Below are 22,059 nucleotides of genomic sequence, written 5' to 3' on the forward strand. Positions count from 1 at the left end.
CAAGAAGTAAAATAGATAGATCAATTTATATGGGAGCTGTATCAGGCTATAGACCGATTCAGACCATAATAAACACGTATGTTGATGGTCATGAGAGGATCCGTCGTGCAATATTTCCGGCACATCGGATAATAATTGCGACCTCTAGAGGCTCAAGAAGTCAAGATCCCAGATTGGTTTATATGGCAGCTTTATCAGGTTATGAACCGATTTAAACCTTATTCGGCACAGTTGTTGAAAGTCATAGTGAAACACTTCGTGCAAAATTTCAGCCAAATCGGATAGGATTTGCGCACTCTAGAGGCTCAAGAAGTCAAGACCGCAGATCTGTTTATATGACAGGTTATGAACCGATTTAAACCATATGTGGCACAGTTGTTGGAAGTCATAGCGAAACACGTCGTGCTAAATTTCATTATAATCGGATAAGAATTGCGCCCTCTATATGGCAGCTATATAAAAACATGGACCGATATAGCTCATTTACAATCCTACCCGACCTACAGTAATAAGAAGTATTGTGCAAAATTTCAAGCTGCTAGCTTTACTCCTTCGAAAGCTAGCGTGCTTTCGACAGACAGACGGACGGACATGGCTAGATCGACATAAAATGTCACGACGATCAAGAATATATATACTTTATGGGATCTCAGACGAATATTTCGAGTAGTTACAAACAGAAATTAGTATACCCCCATCCTATGGTGGAGGGTTTAAAAATCAGTTATTGAACTGAAACCTTTCACAAATTCTTTTTTTGTCTATAGGCAGGTTGGAAGTTTGAGCAGTTTTTACCATATTCGGTTTCGATATCGGGGCACCCATTACAACTCACTGTTCCACATTTCAAAGAAATGGGATAATAGATGCGCCTTTTGCCTTTGGCAGAATGGTCTATATGGCAGCTTCGTCGAAATATGGTGCGATCTCGATCATCTTCCGTTCGGACAACGGGAGGTCCATTCCAACACACTGTTCAGCGAAATCGAGTTATAAATGAGGATTTTAGGAGCATAATAGTCTAAATCGGCAGATCGGCCTATATAACAGCAATATAAGATCATGCTCCGACCTGGACCATATTTATTTCAGGCACTTAGATGCCTAGTGCAACTCACGGATCCGAATTTAGGTGAAATCGAGTAATAAATGGGCCTCTTATGGGTTTAAGGCCCTAAAAAGCCAGATCGGTCTATATGATAACAATATCCAAAAATGGCTTGATTTGGACCATATGCGGTTCGAATGTCAACGAGCCCAACAAAACTCACTATTCTAACTTTCAGTGAAGTTGGGTAATAAATGCGACTGTTTTGGGTTAAAGATCCTGAATCCGAAGCAGATCGGTCTATATGACAGCTATATCGAAAGATAGAATGGTCTATATGATAGCCATATGTAAATAAAGCCCGATATGGACCAAATTAAGTTCGGATGTTCGAGACTATAGTGCAACTCACTGTGCCACATTTCAGCGAAATCGGATAATAAATGAGCCTGTTATGGACTTGAGACTCTAAATCGGCAGGTCGGTCTTTAAGGCAGTTTTATGCAAATATTGCCCGATATACACTTTATTCAGTTCGGATGTCCGAGGGCATAGTGCAACTCACTGTGCCGAATTACAGTGAGATCGGACAATAAATGAGCCTGTTATAGGCTAAAGACCCTAAATCGGCAGATTGGTCTATATGGCAGCTATATCCATATAAAGTCCGATTTAGCTCATTCTAACTTTTCCTGCTTGTGAAAGAAGTACAAAAAATGCAAATTTGCCCATGAACTTTCCACTAAGGAACTGGGACAAACTTTTCATATATCACTGAGTGCTGTCCGATTAAAATTTTTAAGCTCAATAATAAGGGGCGTCCTTTTAATAGCCGAGTCCAACGGCGTGACGCAGTACGACATCTCTTTGGGGAGAAGTTTCAGAACGGAATAATCCACACAAATGTCGCCAGCATTAGGCCACCGCTGAAAATTTTTTCTGGTGTTCTCGCCAGGAACCCAGGCGTTCAGCGTTATAGGCTGATATGTGCCAACGGTGGCCTCCAAAGAAAGAAATTCAAGTCTGTGCTAACTTTCAGCTTAATATCTCAATTTTTGAGACTGCAGCGTGATTAGAACTGAAGGACACACGGACGGACGGACAGACATACGGATGTCGTTTAATCGTCTTAGAATTTTACCACGATCTGGAATATATATACTTTTTAGGGTCGGAAATGGATAATTCGAAATGTTGCAAAAGTTCCTCTGGTAGTGGGTATAAAAAAAATGAAAAACAGACGGAAGAGTCTCTGATAAATGAGGGCTTCATTCCAAATGGAATGAGGGCTTCATTCCAAAGGTTATTTCCAAATGGGGAAATAACCTTTCTTTCAGAAAGGTTATTTCCCCATTTGTATAGTTGCGGTTTTAAAAATTCTTATTCATTAGACCAATTTTTGTTAAAAGCTACACCCTAATGTTTCAAGTGTTCTTAAATACACAATTTCATATACATATACGCTTAAGAACTGTGTAAACAATAGCAGGGCATTGCGACACTCCGAGTTTTAATATTCAAAGTCATTGGCCAAAGGAAAAATACGAACAGTACATAACAAAGTTGAAAGGACCTGACCTTGACAACACGACTTCATTTGTCCTGGAAGAGTGCCATAATACGCGTTACCCTTTCCGTATTGCCATGGGGTTTTCAATTATTCCCTTTTCCTCTCCATCTCTCTCTCTTCCTCTCTCTTACACTATTTTCTCTCTTGTTCCAAAATTGAAACAAATGAGTATTTGTTCGTCATATTTTGTTTTGTCATTGACAGTAATTTACGCTTGGGGCAGAGGGAAAGTCATGTCGTTCACATGGAGTGGAATGCGGACTACTCGCTTAGACGTGTTGCGTTTATTGGCATAGAAATTTATTTCACCTGCATTACAAGTTTTATTTTGGATGGGTAATTTGAGTGAAATATCATTGGTGGCTCCATCTATAATGAGAGAGGGGTGCTACACAAATCGAACAGATGTTTCCAGTTACAACTGAAACATGTATTTTGGTTTTCTTATCGCCTCCTATCTACGATAGATAGTAATGTTGTGGCGACTTTTAATATGGAGTGATTTTAATTCGAAATTCCTTTTTACACTACTAATGAACATTAGTCATATGGGAAGGCTTTAATTTCTTTCTTTTTTGATTTTCAGGAAACAAATGTTGGTATTCAAAGGCCAACGTGGCGCAAACGTTAGCTTGTATGCCTATGACGCTGAGTGCCTGCGATGCTCGAATCCTGGCGAGAACATCAGAAAAACTTTTCAGTGGTGGTTATCTCCTCCTTATGCTGGCGACATTCATGAGGTACTATACCATTTGGTATGGCAGCCATGAAAAAACTTCTCCCCAAAGAGGTGTCGCAAGCCATTCGGTCTCGGCTATACAAAGAGGCCCCTTATCATTGGGTATAAACTTGAATCGGACAGCAATCATTGATATGTGAGAAGTTCGCCCCTGTTCCTTCCCAAATAATATTTAATTAGGGGTAATAAAGCTACTTTTGTTAACAGAATTAGGGAGGAGGCTTTAGATGTGACAATATGTTCGAAACGTCTGATCGATGAGATGCAGGATTGTGGGATCTTTATAGAACCCTTCTTCTAGGACCATTTTTACATTAGGTTTAAAAAGGCATGGACAGTGCGGAATCCGAAGCAAAGTGAAAACCTACAGGATCGAATTCGGAAAACTACTCAAAGACAGATTTTGGCAAAGTGGTTTGAATTGCCCAAACATAGAAGACATTGACGACAATGTCAAAGAGAAAGAAATCAGCACCAGAAAACACTGGATGACCGGGGAGATTCGAAAGTGATCCGCCGACTTTAAAATAGAGCTCGTTATATAGCAAAGCTTATAAAAGAGTGACAGTTTTTTGGAATGCGTATTACACACGGATCAAGAAATACAATTAGAGCGGCGAAACGTACCTCCTAAAAGCTATTCTGCAAACAAGTCGATGGCGTTAATAACGCTGCCAGATTGTGAAAGTTTCTCTCAAAACCCCATGTCCATACTGAAAGTAGTAGACGAGATGAGAGTAAGAGCAAAGACAGCGAGGGACCTCTTGAGGCTTCTGATTAAAACGAAATTTGCACGGAATACGAAGGGACACACGGAGACAACGGAATTCGGAAACAACGATCTTCATCAGGGGTTATGTCACAGGGCATCGGACCATCTGGCGGCCCATCCGCTCGCTGTAATTCAGGCTGACAGTCTTTAGTATCTAGCAGTCACGTATACTTTGAATGCCTAGCAGAATGTAAGGGTTGTGCTCATACCAAAGCCCGGCAGGACAAGTTGTGCGGCAACAATGAACTATAGACATATCAGCCTTACTTCATTTTTCTTCAAAACAATGGAGCGTATAGTGGACACAATAAGCTATAGAACGCCTAGTGAGTTGCTCAGATACAGGCAGCTTTCCAATCTTGGGAAGATCGGTATGAACCATCCACCACAATGTTGTCAGTCAAATAGAAAATTCGCTTGATGTCAAGATGTATTGTATAATATGTCAAGATGTATATTTTGTCAAGATGTATAGCCAAATATACATCTTGACGATGTCAAGATATTTGGCTTATAACAATGGAGGAACTCACACATTGTTCCAAATCTTAAATCAGCACTACATGGGCACGGTCCATAGCGACTGAATATAAAACATATGTTGAGGAGTAAGTGGATGAATTGTGGGTCCCATGATATAAGGTTAAAAGATAAAATGGGTCGGGGCACGCCACCAGGGGCATTTAATCACAACTACTATGGTTGACCATCATTAATAGTTGAAAGTGATGGTCGACTGAGTGTCAATTCCGGCCATAAAGTGTCCCAAATGGTGCCACATTTGACAGCTCTTGCAAGTTCTCCTCACATGCCACAGCAATTTGCGATAAACTCAAAAGTAGAAACAAGGTCCTCACGTCACTCGCCGACAGCACTTAGGGTGCTGAACACACTGGTACAAAAACAACAAGAACCATAAATAGCCTCTTTCGGATCCTAACTGATGAGAAATTTGAGCCCAAATTCGTTGATGTTATAATACTTCAATGAGGCCGAAAACCATCTGCGCTGCGGTGGCCTCCACTCAGGGAAACTAGGATTTCGGTATATCGAAAAGGTTACCCGATCTCTGTTTTGGATTTAAGAGGAGATTCCTGTAGCTAAAGAAGTGAAATGGCTAAGGGAACATATTTCTCGTTTAAAAAGTTTCTCTTGACCGCTGAGGCGGTGAGGACGCCAAGGAAGCCATTCAACATCTGCTGCATGTGTTTCACTTTGGCAGTAAGCCTTCCTCTGTAAAAGTTCCTCTTTAGGTTCACATTTCATTAAAGACTTGTCTGAATGACTGGACAAGCTATTAGGCTTTTTAAAGCGATCTGGCGGGTTCAATCGCATAATCTCACAATGGAGTAAATTGTGTAGGTGAGTCTAAATGCATACTCTAACAAAAACCTTAGCTATCTTAAGCTGCCTTTCATTTGATATCCATGCCGTCCCAGTCAGTCAGCTTGCCCTTTCAGGTGGAGCGTTCCCTAATTTGGGCTAGTGTAAGGATAGAAACAAAATTTAGCTTAAATTTAAATATGCCAGCAATATCAGAATATTGGCCGATCTGAACCATATAGAGCACCGGATGTCAAAAAGTCTAACATAGATCACTATGTCAAACTTAAGCGGAATCAAATAATAAATGCGCCTTTTATGGGCTTTAGAACTTAAATTGGGAGATCGGTCTATACGGCAGCGATATCCACATATAGACCGGTCAGGAGCATATTGAACGCGGATGTCGAAGAACGAAGAACAGCTAATTGTTTCAATTTTTAACCAAATCGGCTAGTAAATGCGCCTTTTATGGGACTAAAACCTTAAGTAGGAAGATCGGTCTATATGGCAGGTATATCCAAATATAGAAAGACCGAGACCATTATGTGGATATCGAAGAGCATAACGCACGGATATCGGAGAGCTTAACGCAGTTCACGATGCCAAATTTCGGCGAAATCGGGTAAGAAACTTTGATTTCATGAGCCCAAGGATCTAAAACGGGAGATCGGTCTATATGGCAGCTATATTAAAATATAGACCGATTTGAACCATAAAGACCATGGATGTCGAAAAGCATAACGCAATCGGATAATCAATGCGTCTTTTAAGGGCCTAAGTCCATACATCTGCAGATGGGTCTATATTTAGATGAGCTATATATAGTCTGATATAGCTCATCTTTTAACTTAACCTGCCTATGGACACAAAAAGGATCTGTGCTAAATTTTAGCTCAATGAATCTATTTTTAAAGAATGGTGCGTGATTTCAACAGACGTATGGGCAGACATGGCTTGAACATCTTAAATTTTTAAGATTTTGAAGAAATGTTGTACAACGGCCTGAATCGATCAATAGCTTGATACAGCTCCCATATAAACCGATCTCCCAATTTTGCTTCTTGAGCCCCTACAAGGCGCAGTTCTTATCCGAATGAACTGAAATATTACACAAAGACTTCTGCAATGTTCAGCATTCATTTATGGTCCGAATCGGACTATAACTTGATATAGCTCCAATAGCATAACAGTTCTTATTCAACATTCTCTGTTTGCCTAAAAAGAGATACCGCGCTTGTAACTCGACAGATGCGATCCATGGAGGAGGGTATATAAGATTCGGCCCTGCCGAACTTAGCACGCTCTTACTTGTTTTCTGATGTTCTCGCCAGGATTCGAACTCAGTCTATCAACGTCATGGGCAGATATGCTAACCTGAAGCCACCGTCACGATGTGGAACTTATCTAAACTTTGTTAAAATTTGTTAATCAAAGAAGTTTATTAAGCGGATTGGTCTATATGCAGCTCGATCCACATACAAAGAAAGAAAATTGGTTTCAATCACGAAATTAATTGAACCAATAAATATATTTATTGAAAATGCTTCAATCACGAAAATGATAACATGAACCACAGTTTTTGGAAAAATGAATTGAAAAAATTTTCAAATAAAAAAATTCGAATTCATTTAAAAAAATGATTCAATTCTTGGAATTATCAATTAATTTTTTGATCGATCCGATTAGAAAACGATTGAAACCTTTGAAATTTTCAATTAATTTTTAATTGATCCAATCTAGAAATAATTTAATTTTTAGAAATTTCGAATTTTTTAAGATTCAATTAAAAAATGATTGAATCAATTTATTTTTTAATTGAAAATTTTCAATCACGATTGTGGTAGCAGAAAAGAAGAGAAAAATAATTGAATCGATAAATTTTTTAATTGAAAACGATATTTTTTTTGTGCGTGGTTTGATCAGACCATATCGGACAATAATGTCGACGGGACTAAACTTACTCACTATTCCAAATATCGTCGATATCAGGTAATGTATACGCCTTTTATAGGCCCGAATCTATATGACAGCTATATCCAAATATGTAACTACCTTATAAATATTCGGTCAGGATTTTGCGGTTTAAAAGGTAATAGGCTCTAAATTTTAACGAAATAAGATATACCCAAATATAGTCCAATCTAGATTATATTAGGAGAGAATGACAAGGGGCTTACATTAACTCGCTGACAAAATGTTCAGCAAATTTGGGATGTTATGGATTCAAGACTTCAAATCAGGGGTTAGGTCTATATGACAGCCATTTTCAAGAACTGAACTTGCGTATGGATAAAATGGCCTTAGTTGGGGACTATGGCTGTTTGTAGATAGCTCACTTACATGTAAACCATTCGTCCGAATTTACTTTTTAATCTTGGGAAGAAATTTATTAAATAAACTACCCTTTTAACTCGCAATACCCACACTAAAATAGTAAAAAATCAGATTTTGGGCAAAAAGAACCCAAAATATATTTTCGCGCGCCATTATAATCCAAACAAAATTTTTGTACACGGAACCCTATGGCACTCGAAATTTTGCTCATTATCTGGTTAACACCTTAGATATTGCCTAAAATAGTAAAAAATCGGATTTTTGGCAATAAGGACCTAAATTTCTGTTCGCGAGCCTTTATAATTCAGACAAAATTTTTGTACCCGGAACCCTATGGTACTCGAAATTTTGCTTATTATCTGGTTAACACCTTAGATATTGCCGTTTTATTTTTTGTTATCTATCCCACTGTACGTAGGTGATTTTCAAAAATATGTATGAGTAAACACTTTGTCATGCTTTCTTCGCCTATGTTTTCAAGTTCAAAAGCTGGTTTCACTGGAAAATGTTTTGTTTGTGGCACGTATTAAGGAATTCGTCCTTCGCATTATTATTAATAGAAAGAATAAATTTGTTGTGGACATGGACATGGTATTAACAAACCTGTTGCTAAGAGACAAATGACCACAGAAATATGAAGGATATTTAAGTTTTTTAAAGACAACATTTTTCACTTTCACTTTCACTTTCACAAAATTGTAGTCTTTTTCCAACTTTGTCTGCTATGGTTGATAGCAATTATATTTCCCCCACTTTCTCCGATGTATAAAATGCAACTGAGTGCCAATTGAAGGTGGCACAGGTGGGTTGTATTAACAATTTCATTGAATTTCGATTTTGAATCCAATCTTATCAACGACATTTGCGAAAGTTAATACCAAAAATTACAACAAAAATTTTGGACACATTTATAATTTGGCATTTGTGTTGGGATTTGTAATCTCTATGGCCGCTTTTAGTTTCAGCTGGGCGCTTTGTTGGTATTTGGTAAAAGTAGTGTTTGTTTGTATATTTCTTTGTTTATTAACTAATCATTGATTATCGGCCGCGTACCTCTTGAGCTTCACTACCTACATTTGCAACTCGCATCTCCGCCGCTTATCGCTTGCCCACTCATTCACATAGTTTTATGGAGCAGAGTGAGCACCTGCCTAAAACACACGATTTTCAAGCACCACATTTTGTGAACACCTGTTCGAATTCCCATCGAATCGAGGAACCATAAAAAAAAATTAATCATCTTTACGACAATGTCGGCGACAGCCCAATGCCCCCAAGAAAGTTCCATGTATATAATGTATCCGTTCTTGCTATCTTTTCAATTCTCAAAATGTTCTTGATTTTAATAATTAATTCGATTAAAGTATCATGAGCAAGTGGAAACTAGCTGTACAGCTTTTACAATTTATGAATCACTTTTACAAAATTTTGGGCACAGGAAAGTAGAACAAAATGTTATGATACTAAGTTGGAAGAAAAAAATCAAAAAGTTATCAGTCACTAGCAGCCATCTGTTTTCGAGATGTATTTCACCACTTGATCTTTCCATCGGAGTTTTAGACTTCCTCTTTGCATCTTCCATCAGAATTAGCTTAAAAGGACTTGAGTCAACTATTGTCAAGCTGCAAAGTCGTGTATATTTTAAAGGGGTTACCATATTGGTAACACCGCTAGCTTTGTTAATAGGATTAGGGAGGAGGTTTTCGATGTGACAATAGGTTCGGAAAATCTAGTCGATGAAGTTCGGGATTGGAGAGTCTCTATAGAGCATTCTTTCTCCGACCATAGCTACATTACACTCATAGAAAAAGTTTGCTGAAAATAGCAAACACTGTCTGCTGATATTAGTAGTCAATTTAGGTGCTTTTGTAGCAGTAGTGCTGCTATTACAGCAGTAGTTCTGCAATTTCAGAGTAGCAGGCTTGCTGCTTAATTATGAAGGGGATGTTAGAAGAAACAAGTAAAATGGCATTAAGTTCGGCCTGGACGAACTTTGGATACCCACCCCCTCGGGCATATATGTAAATCCACTTTCGACACAATCGGGTGAAAATTGGATAACTTATGCACCCAAATTCGGCACGGACATTGAGTGGTCTAATAAGTATAAGTCACTGATGAATTTTGTATTTAAAATTTCAATAAAATCGGGAAATAAAAGCTTTTGAGCATCAGACTTTTAACCGGCATATCGGTCTATATGACAGCTATATCTAAATACATTCCGATCTGAGCCATATTTGGGAGGCGTAAAACTACTTACTGTATCAAATTTCAACAAAATCGTTTAAAAAATTAAGCTTTTATGGGGTTCAGACCCTTTATCAGGAGATCGGTTTGTATGGCAGCTATATTTAAACATAGTCCGATCCCAACCATATTTGAGAAGGATGTCGGGAGACCGAAAACTACTCACTGTTTAAAATTTCAGCGAAATCGGGTAATAAATAGAGCTTTTATAGGCTTCGGATCTTTTATCGGGAGATTGGTCTATATGGCAGCTATATCTAAGTATAGTCCGATCTGAACCATATTTGGGTCTTAAATTGGTAGGTGTAAAACTACTCACTGTTTCAAATTTCAGCAAAATCGGTTAAAAAATAAAGCTTTTATGAGCTTCAGAACCTTAATCGGGATATCGGTTTATATGGCAGATATATCTAAATATAGTCCGGTCTGAACCATATTTAGGCCAGATGTCGAGAGGCTTAAAATAACCTTCTGTTTGAAATTTCAGCAAAATCGGTTAAAAAATAAAGCTTTTATGAGCTTCAGACCCTTAATCGCGAGATCGGTCTATATGGCAGCTATATATAAAAATTGCCCGATCTGAACCATATTTACGTCAGATGTTGGGAGGCCTAAAACTACCCCTGTTTAAAATATCAGCGAAATTGGATTAAAAATAAAGCATTTATGGGCATTAGACCCTTTATCGGCAGGTCGGTCTATGTGGCAGATATATCCAAATAGGGTCCGATTTGGCCCGTTCAAGAACTTAACCAGCATGCATCAAAAGGACGCATCTGTGCCAAACTTCAGCTCAATATCTCTATTTTTGAAGGCTCTATAGTGATTACAACAGACGGACGGACAGACACACGGACATCGTTCAATCGTCTAAGAATTTTACGACGTTCCGAAATATATATACTTTGTAGGGTCGGAAATTGATATTTCGATATGTTCCAAACGGAATGACTTAATGAATATACCTACGGTGGTGGGTATAAAAATAGAAGACGTATGTAAATGTGTGTTTAAGTGGATGGACCTTGCACCATCAGACTACCATTTATTTCGATCTTTGCAGAACTCCTTAAATGGTAAAACTTTCGGCAACGATAAGGCTATAAAATCGCACTTGGTTCAGTTCACCACTGAATAAATATTGGGTTGCCCAAAAAGTAATTGTCGGTAATATAGTAGTAATATAGTCGGCGTTGACAAATTTTTTCAACGGCTGGTGACTCTGTAATTGCATTCATTCTTCTGTTAGTTATCAGCTGTTACTTTTAGCTTGCATTAGAAAAAAAGTGCGCGAAATTTTGTTTACATTTGTTTGTTTGGCGTCAATTTTAATATGGGTACCACATGTATTGAAAGAAATTCATTTAACAAACCGAATCAACGCTTGTGATATGCACTTTAAACGCAATGAATTCGATCCGTTTTTAAAACGAATCATAACTGAAGATGAAAAATGGATTGTTTACAACAACGTTAGTCGAAAACGATCATGATCCAAACATGGTGAACCAGCTCAAACCACTTCAAAGGCTGATATCCACCAAAAGAAGGTTATGCTGTCTGTTTGGTGGGATTGGAAGGGTGAGGTATATTTTAAGCTGCTTCCAAGGAACCAAACGATTAATTCGGATGTTTACTGTCAACAATTGGTCAAATTGAATGCAGCCATCAAGGAGAAGCGACCAGAATTGGTCAATCGTAAAGGTGTCATATTCCACCAGGACAACGGTAGACCGCACACATCTTTGGTCACTCGTCAAAAACTGAGTGAGCTTGGCTGGGAACTTTTGATGCATCCACCATATAGCCCTGACCTTGCACCATCAGACTACCATTTATTTCGATCTTTGCAGAACTCCTTAAATGGTAAAACTTTCGGCAATGATGAGGCTATAAAATCGCACTTGGTTCAGTTTTTTGCAGATAAAGGCCAGAAGTTCTATGAGCGTGGAATACTAAATTTGCCAGGAAAATGGCAAAAGGTTATCGAACAAAATGGCAATTATATATTTGATTAAAGTTCATTCTAAGCTTTATTAAAAATGCATTTACTTTCTTTTAAAAAATCCGCAATTACTTTTAGGCAACCCAATATATTAATCAATACCTTTTTATACCCACCACCGAAGGATGGGGGTATATTCATTTTGTCATTCCGTTTGCAACACTTCGAAATATCCATTTCCGACCCTATAAAGTATATATATTCTTGATCAGCGTAAAAATCTAAGACGATCTAGACATGTCCGTCCGTCTGTCTGTTGAAATCTCGCTACAGTCTTTTAAAATAGAAATATTGAGTTGAAATTTTGCACAGATTATTTTTTTTGTCCATAAGCAGGTTCGAAGTTCGAAGATGGGCTATATCAGACTATATCTTCATATAGTCCCCATATAGATCGATCCTCCGATTTAGGGTCTTAGGCCCATAAAAGGGGCATTTATTGTTCGATGTCGCCGAAATTTGGGACAGTGAGTTGTGTTAGGCCCTTCGACATACCTCGTCAATTTGGCTCAGATCGGTCCAGATTTGCATATAGCTGCCATATAGACCGATCCTCCGATTTAGGGTCTTAGGCCCATAAAAGCCACATTTATTATCCGATTTTGCTGAAATTTGGGACAATGAGTTGTATTAAGCTCTTCGACATTATTCGTCAATTTGGCCCAGATCGGTCCAGATTTGTATATAGCTGGCATATAGGCCGATTTCTTGATTTAAGGTTTCGGGCCCTTAAAAAGCGCATTTATTGTCCGATGTCGCTGAAATTTTGGACAGTGAGTTGTGTTAAGCCCTTCGATATACTTCGTCAATTTGACTCAGATCGGTAAAGATTTGTATATAGCTGCCATATAGACCGATCCTCCTATTTAGGGTCTTAGACCCATTAATGCCACATTTATTATCAGATTTTGCTGAAATTTGGGACAGTGAGTTGTGTCAGGCCCTTCGACATCTTTCGTCAATTTGGCTCAGATCGGTCTAGATTTGGACATAGCTGCCATATAGACCGATCCTCCGATTTAGGGTCTTAGGCCCATAAAAGGCGCATTTTTTGTCCGATGTCGCCGAAATTTGGGACAATGAATTGAATTAGGCTCTTCGACATTCTTCGTCAATTTGGCACAGATCGGTTAAGATTTGGATATAGATGCATTTATTGTCCGATGTCGCCGAAATTTGGGACAGTGAGTTGTGTTAAGCCCTTCGACATCCTTCGTCAATTTGGCACAGATCGGTCCAGATTTGGATATAGCTGCCATATAGACCGATCCTCCGATTTAGGGTCTTGGGCCCATAAAAGGCGCATTTATTGTCCGATGTCGCCGAAATTTGGGACAGGGAGTTAAATTAAGCCTCTAGATATACTTCTGCATTATGGCACAGATCGGTCCAGATTTGAATATAGCTGCCAAATTGACCGATCTCTCGATTTAATGTTTTGAGCCCATAAAAGGTGCATTTATTTTCCGATGTTGCCGAAATTTGGGACACAGAGTTAATTTAAGCCCCTCCACATATTTCTGCAATTTGGTCTAGATCGATCAAGATTTGCATATAGCTCCCATATAGACCGATATCTCGATTTAAAATCGAGGCCCCATAAAAGGCGCTTTTATAATCCGATTTAATTGAAATTTGACACATTGACTTTTGTTAGACCTTTCGACATCCATTTTGTATATGGGTCAGATCATTTAATTTTTAGATATAGCTACTAAAAAGACCAATATTTTGTTATACACAATTGAACAATGACTTGTACTTATTAGTATTTGGTCCAAATCGGATCATATTTCCATATAACTGCTATGGGAGATAAGGTATGCAATTTTCACCAGATTTTGATAAAAGGTGGTTTACATATATACCCGAGGTGGTGGGTATCCAAAGTTCGGTCCGGCCGAACTTAACGCCTTTTTAATTGTTTTATTTTGTTTTTTGTTTTTTTTTTTTCAATAGAAATTTTTAAATTACAATATATTAATTTTTTTCTGAACATAAAACAAAAATATTTTGTGGACCTTAAAATTTATAGGGAATATAAATTATAACTGTATCAATGTAGATCTTATTGAAAACCTGTTGTATAAACAATTTGGAAATAATTTGATTTTGGTACCAAATGTTGTCAATAGTTTATCCTGGCTTATCCCTTTGTCACTTTACCAAACCGGAAAAGCAAAGTAAACATGCCTCTCCATGAGCACATTATACGCATACACACATATGCGTGTATGTGTGTGTATAATATAAATTACATATTTGTATCTGTATGTGTTAACGTACAGAGACCATAATTATAATTATAGATATTTGTTGTTGATAAATACCACATTCATGGCCATTTCCATTTGTGGAGCACTTTTAATCTGCCAATGAATCAAGTATTCCAAAAATAGCTTCAACTCATAAAAGATAATACTTCGTGTGTTGTCCATGTCCAAAGGTCGTTGGATGGGAGGAGAAATGTAATCTTTCTGGATAATGAATGCGAGATGGATTTGTTATCCAGAAATGCTTAACCAAAATAAATATAACAAAATTACAATTATAACTAATTGTAGATTTGGTTGCCATAACTCACAAAATGCTCTGAGTAAACTGAACCCTTATGGGAACTATGTAGGGAAAACTAAAATATCCAAATAAAAATAGAATTTGTTGTTGCTTTTGAGGCAAACGAATAATGAAATCAAAACTGTGACAAATTGGGAAATCCCAAGTTTACGATATTTATGTTTATAAAAACAATCGTCAACTACTCGTGTCTGAGCTACTCGCCTGAAAAAGGAAAAGAGGTCATGGAGTACGCTTACAATCGACTCCAAAGCCCCAACAGATGCGGTGGTGGTATCAGGCCGTAGCATGTTGTCTGCTACTGAGACCTCGAATGGTGGAGCGGCTCCACTTGCCGACAGATAACTGGTCAGCAGGGGCTTTTGACGAACACACCCGGTTCGAGGATTAGGCTGAACCTATTTCATCTTTGCGTGCCTATAATTTGCTAAGCCATTGGCCTTCTTTGAAAAACCAATACGCTCTTTAAGAGGTTGGGATAATAAGAGGCGCTTTGCTCTCAGGTTTAATGAGAGTCTTGGAGCGAATGATCGCAAAACTCTCACTGTAAGAGAGAAAAACTCCCTAAATTGGGCTCGGTCCCGGAAACTGCTCCGCAGTCAGCCAAAAGTTCAGAAAGCGGATAACAAGACTAGCGCATCAGGGAGGGGGGAACACCCCATTTCTCTGGATGCTAGTGATAAACCAAATTTCAAAGGGTCGCAAGAGTGATGGAGTGAGAAGCATTACATTGGTGGACGACGTCATACTGCGAAGCAAATTTCTGTCGACTATCAGCAAGATTAGACCAATATTTACTTACGCCTCAGTAGTTTGGTGAACTGCTATGGAGAAAAAGTGCAACATAAGGACCGTACAACAGGTTCAGAAAACATAGGCATAGGCTGAGCGATGAAAACCACGCCCACTAGGGCACTGGAGACTATTCTAGATATCCGACCCATTGATATACAGATTAAGTGTGAGGCAGCCACTACGGCTATGAGACTTTAGGCGATGGGAGAATGGATTGAGGATGGGAGTAGCTCATACCATCGCGGTATAATCAAAGCGACGATAGGAAACCTGGAAGGAAGTGGAGAGGTTTCCGATCGGATACCTGAGATGAACCTTGAAGTCGAGTGCGAGGCACTGCTGCCATCGGCACAGTTTTGAATTGACGGAACCTTAGTATTGCCATCTAGAAGATCATGTTACACGGATGGATCAAAGCTAGAGTGTGCCTGGGGGTTTACATTGAAAACCCGGGGACTGACATCTGTTTTAGACTGCTTGACCATAATACGGTCCAATCCCAAGGCAGCCGGTTGTACGTACCGGATTGACCCGATGAATACCTTTATAGGCAAGGGCTGCCGCCTCAGTGTACAACACACTGCTCTAACAACAACAACGGTCCTGCAGGCGGAGATCCGGGGGATCGCGGAATGCGTGAAGTGGTGTGGTGCTAACACGAGGGCGTCGAGTCTGAACATCTTTACCGACAGTAAAATTGCCATAAGGGCAATAACAACCAGGACGGTAAGGTCACGAACAGTCTTGCAGTGTAAGAAGGAGATAAACGCCTTCTCTGAGGATGGGAAAATCCGCATCGTTTGGGTGCCGGGCCATAACGGAGTAAGGAAATAAGTTGAGGATGACCCCAGGAAATACAGACTGGATTGGTAGTACATTCCTTCAGGTGGAGGTATGTGCTAAAACGATAGCCGCAAAAGACATTCTGATTGAAAGATAGGCTCTTGCCAACGACTCTCTTTTTGCAATTTCTTCTTATATTCTCACATATATCTCACTTTTTCATCCACACTTTGTTTTCTTACTGAGGATATCAGTTGGCCAGACTGGCCTTCGAGTGAACTCACGCCTTTAAGATACGTTTCACATTCAATCTTAACCAATAACTACCATTTAATAGGTCTAGCTGTTAAAATAAAAAACATTTTTATACCCTCCACCATGGGTTGGGGGTATACTAATTTCGTCTTTCTGTTTGTAATACCTCGAAATATGAGTCTGAGACCCCATAAAGTATATATTTTCTTGATCGTCATGTAATTTTAACTTGATCTAGTATGTCCGTCCATTTGTCGGCCCGTTTGTCCGTCCGTCCGTTTGTCGGTCCGTCCGTCCGTTTGTCCGTCCGTCTGTCTGTCGTCGAATGCACGCTAACTTTCGAAAGTGTAAAGCTAGCCGCTTGAAATTTTGCACAAATATTTTATGTTAGTGTAGGTCGATTGGGATTGTAAATGGGCCAAATCGGTCCATGTTTTGATATAGCTGCCATATAAACCGATCTTGGGTCTTGATTTCTTCAGCCTCTAGAGGGCTCAATTCTCATCCGATTCGACTGAAATTTTGCATGTAGTGCACGCATGTAGTGGTTTGCATGTAGTGGTTTGTTATGACTTCCAATAACTGTGTTTAGTATGGCGCAAATCGGTACATAACCTGATATAGCTGCCATATAAACCGATCTTGGGTGTTGACTTCTTGAGCTCCCATTTAAACCGATCTTCCGATTTTGCTTCTTGCAGGGGCAAGGCGCAATTATTATCCGAATGAACTGAACTATTACACAATGAGTTCTACAATGTTCAGAATTCATTTATGGTCCGAATCGGACTATAACTTGATATAAAGAGATACCGCGCATAGAACTCGACAAATGCGATCCATGGTGGAGGGTATATAAGATTCGGCCTGGTCGAACTTAGCACGCTCTAACTTGTTAGTTTTGAAATTTGTTCTAACTTTAAATATTAACAGCTGGCACAAAAACGGATTTTAAATTTTGTTTTTATTGAATTCCACTTTCCGGTTACGGTCATCAGGCGTTCGGTAATCGTTTGTATGTAAATTCAGAAGGCAATACAAAACAGCTGACACATTTTTGTACACTTGCGGTATGTTTGCGAGAGCATAACCTGGCCATTACGGTATTTTTGCCATAAGAGATCTCAATATTTGCTTAATGCAACTTCTTAAGCAAAATTTTAATGTATAAAACATCAAACATTTTTCATTTTTGTGGTTTTCTCCAATTCCGCCCACAGTGCGCCGTGTGCCCTATGAATAAGTTCAACGATTGCGTTGGCTAGGTCATGTTGTCAGAACTAATTAGGAGGCCTCAGCCAAGAAATCATTTAAAAACAAATAAAAAGGCATTAAGTTCGGTCGGGCCGAACTTTGGATACCCACCACCTCGGGTATATATGTATACCACCTTTCGTCAAAATCCGGAGAAAATGCATACCTTATGCTCCATAGCAGCTATATCGAAATATGTTCCGATTTGGACCAAATACTAATAAGTACAAGTCATTGTTCAATTGTGTATAATAAAATATTGGTCTTTTAAGTAGCTATGTCTAAAAATAAGCCGATATGAAACATTTACGACACGGATGTCGAAAAGCCTAACATGAGTCACTTTGCCAAATTTCAGTGAAATCGGATTAGAAATGCGCCTTTTCTGGGGCCTACACTTTAATCCGAGATATCGATCTATATGGGAGCTATATGCAAATCTTGATCGATCTAGACCAAATAGCAGAAATATGTGGAGAGGCTTAACTTATCTCTCTGTCCCAAATTGAGGCGACATCGGACAATTAAATGCATCTTTTATGGGCCCAAAACATTAAATCGAGAGATCGGTCTATATGAAAGCTATATCCAAATCTAGACCGATCTGAGTAAAGTTGAAGAAGGATGTCGAAGGGTCTAACACAACTCACTGTCCCAAATTGAGGCGACATCAGACAATAAATGCGCTTTTTATGGCCCCAAAACCTAAAACCGAGAGATCGGTCTATATGGCAGCTATATCCAAATCTAAACCGATCTGTGGCATAATGCAGAAATATGTCAAGGGGCTTAACTTAACTCATTGTCCCAAAATTCGGCGACATCGGACCATTAAATGTACTTTTCATGCGCTTATGACCCTAAATCGGAGGATTGGTCTCTATGGCAACTATATCCAAATCTGGACCGATCTGACGAAAGGATGTCGAATGGCCTAAGACAACTCTCTGTCACCAATTTCAGCAAAATCGGATAATAAATGTGGCTTTTATGGGCCTAAGACTCTAAATCGGAGGATCGGTCTATATGGCGGCTATATTCAAATCTAGACCGATCTGGGCCAAATTGACGGAGGACGTCCAAGGGCTTAACATAACTCACTGTCCCAAATTTCAGCAAAATCGGATAATAAATGTGGCTTTTATTGTCCTAAGACCCTAAATCGGAGGATCGGTCTATATGGCGGCTATATCCAAATCTGATCCGATCTGAGCCAAATTGACGGAGAACGTCGAAAGGCCTAACAAAACTCACTGTCCCAAATTTCAGCAAAATCGGATAGTAAATGTGGCTTTTATGGGCCCAAGGACCTAAATCGGCGGATCGGTCTATATGGCAGCTATATCCAAATCTAAACCGATCTAAGCCAAATTGAAGAAGAATGACGATGGTCCTAACCCAACTTACTGTCCCAAATTTCATCAAAATCGGATAATAAATATGCCTTTTATGGGCATAAGACCCTAAATCGGCGGATCGGTCTATGTGGCAGCTATATCCATAGGTGGACCGATCTGAGCCAAATTGACAGAGGACGTCGAAAGGCCTAACACAACTCACTGTCCCAAATTTCAGCAAAAACGGATAATAAATGTGGCTTTTATTGGCCTAAGACCCTACATCGGATGATCGGTCTATATGGCAGCTATATCAAAATATGGACCGATCTGAGCTAAATTGACGAAAGATGTCGAATGGCCTCAGACAACTCTCTGTCACCAATTTCTGCAAAATCGGATAATAAATGTGCCTTTTATGGGCCTAAGACCCTAAATCGGCGGATCGGTCTATGTGGCAGCTATATCCATAACTGGACCGATCTGGGCCAAATTGACAGAGGACGTCGAAAGGCCTAACACAATTCACTGTCCCAAATTTCAGAAAAATCGGATAATAAATGTGGCTTTTATGGGCCTAAGACCCTAAATCGGCGGATCGGTCTATGTAGCAGCTATATCCAAAACTGGACCGATCTGAGCCAAATCAAAGAAGGATATCGACTAGCGTAACAAAACTCACTGTTCTTAATTTCAGCAAAATCGGATAGTAAATGTGGTTTTTATGGGCTTAAGACCCTAAATCGGCGGATCTATCTATATGGCGGCTATATCCAAATCTGGACCGATCTGGGCCAAATTGAAGAAGGATGTTGAAGGACCTAGCACAACTCACCTTCCCAAATTTCAGCAAAATCGGATAATAAATTTGGCTTTTATGTGTCTAAGACCCTAAATCGGCGGATCGGTCTATATGGGGGCTATATGAAGATATAGTCCGATATAGCCCATCTTCAAACTTTACCTGCTTATGGACAAAAAAAGAATCTGTACAAAGTTTCAGCTCAATATCTCTATTTTTAAAGACTGTAACGTGATTTCAACACACAGAGGGACGGACAGACGGACGGACGGACAAACTTAATCTGCTTATTGACACAAAAAAAAAGAATCTGTGCAAAGTTTCAGCTCAATATCTCTATTTTTAAAGACTGTAGCATGATTACAACACACAGATGGACGGACAAACGGACGGACAGACGGACGGTCGGACAGACGGACGGACAGACGGACTGACAGACGGACTGACAGACGGACGGTCAGACGGACGGACAGACGGACGGACGGACAGACGGACGGACAGACGGACGGACGGACAGACGGACGGACGGACGGACAGACGAATGGACATGGCTAGATCATCTTAGATTGTTCCACTGATCAAGAATATACATACTTTATAGGGTCGGAAATAGATATTTCGATGTGTTGCGAAGGACAAAATGAATAAACCCCCATCATTCGGTGGTGGGTATAAAAAACTTGATGGTAAATTCAGAAGGCAAGCTTAAAACTCCGAATAAAGAACAACATGGAATAAGATATCTCGGAAAGAAATGGTTGTCTGAAATGTCGGGGTGCTTGGAAACCATTCCCAAGCTCGCCTGATGCACCAAACTGTCTGTAACTGCTGACTAAATAAGTAAGTACTTCTTTTCCTTCCTAGCATTTCAAACTAATACCCAAATACTCAGTGCTAAAGTGATGGCGTTGCTATAGAAATCAAATCAGATTTATGCAAAATTTTTAATTGTGCTAAAATCAACTTTGGTAAGCGAACGGTAGATATACTTCAGAATCTAAATTATTATGGCGTATGAGGGTTAATCTTTCATAACCATTTAGTTTTTAGCAAGCCAAAACGATATTTTTCAACTTCTACATGGTCAGTTTGGCATTTAAAAAGCCCGCATTCTCTCACCCCTGTCCTTTTTTATTTCTCTAAAAGACTATTGTATTAATTAATTCAAGGGGCCCTACCTTAATATTTTTGCGACTGATATGTAAATGTATCGACTTACATAAAGGTATACACAGCGAATTCGTATGTGTATGTAAATTTGGTTTTATTTATATACATGTGTACATGTATCCGGCGCACTCCATTGACAGTCATCAAAGCGATTGGACACTAGCCCACATATTAATAATAGCTTTTGGCCATAATCAATAACAGCGAGAGTATCTAGTATTTTAGCATTTTATTTACATGTCACGGTGAGTTGCATGTAAAACTTAAATTACCAACACAAATTAGCGAGAGACAACCCCGTCAGTCAGCCGGTCAGCCAGCCAGCCAGCAAGCTAGCCACCCACTCCATTAACCATACGCAGGTTGGCCACTAGAAAACCGCTCAAATGATGTTTCTCCAACTTTGCATTGTAAGACAACCCATAGATATAAGGGAGCTGAGGGTTTCATTCTTTCGCCAAATGCCAATTCGATAAAATGGAGAACAAGCAATGGCGTATTTTTTGGCCACACACACAAAAGAATCAAAAAATTGGGCTAAGAGTGAAAAAAAAATAAAACCAAATGGAATTTGTGTCTCACATGCTCGATTCCCAAACAGTTGACGCAATTCGATGTTTTCTCATAAATAAAAAAAAGGGCTCGACGATTTGAAGTAGGACATATGTCTGCGGCCATAAAACAAAGCCCACATGTTGTGATCCCCTAAAAGAGCGTTCAAAAAAGAACATGACAAGCCTCACAACAAAACGCTTCATTTGTTTTGCTGTATTTAACAGATTTAGACATCAAATGAAAAGCAAATAAATTTAAGTAGTTCAATCAGTGCAGTTTATGTAACATAACTTTTTCCCCTTATCTTGGCATGATATAAACCAGGGATATATATCCTTAGGAATTGTATATTTTCGCTAAATTTCGATTGAGAAAGAGACTATACCGATTATGAGTGTGTAACCTAAAATTAAGCTTTCTGGATTCGTTCTACTTTTGCCCTGAGAACTAATGTCGTATGTTGTGTGTCGCTACCAAAATTCAGTAC

The 22,059-nt window shown here is 39.2% G+C and overlaps 1 protein-coding gene across 2 annotated transcripts in view; it reads right to left on the bottom strand.

Annotated features, from left to right (window-relative positions):
• The window catches only part of LOC106089804 (prion-like-(Q/N-rich) domain-bearing protein 25), a 63,373-nt gene that overhangs the window by 15,414 nt on the left and 25,900 nt on the right, over positions 1-22,059 (bottom strand). Inside the window, exon 1 of one of the 2 annotated variants that reach the window (XM_013255796.2) lies at positions 8,393-8,559. The exons of the other annotated variant lie outside the window; for it this stretch is intronic. Within the exon in view, the coding sequence (XP_013111250.2) occupies positions 8,393-8,456 (64 nt within the window). The 5' untranslated portion in view covers positions 8,457-8,559. Of the gene's footprint in view, positions 1-8,392; positions 8,560-22,059 lie in introns of those variants that run through there. 2 annotated transcript variants of the gene reach the window in all.

Source organism: Stomoxys calcitrans, chromosome 2 (assembly GCF_963082655.1).
Source record: "Stomoxys calcitrans chromosome 2, idStoCalc2.1, whole genome shotgun sequence".
In the NCBI taxonomy this organism is placed as follows: Eukaryota; Metazoa; Arthropoda; class Insecta; order Diptera; family Muscidae; genus Stomoxys; species Stomoxys calcitrans.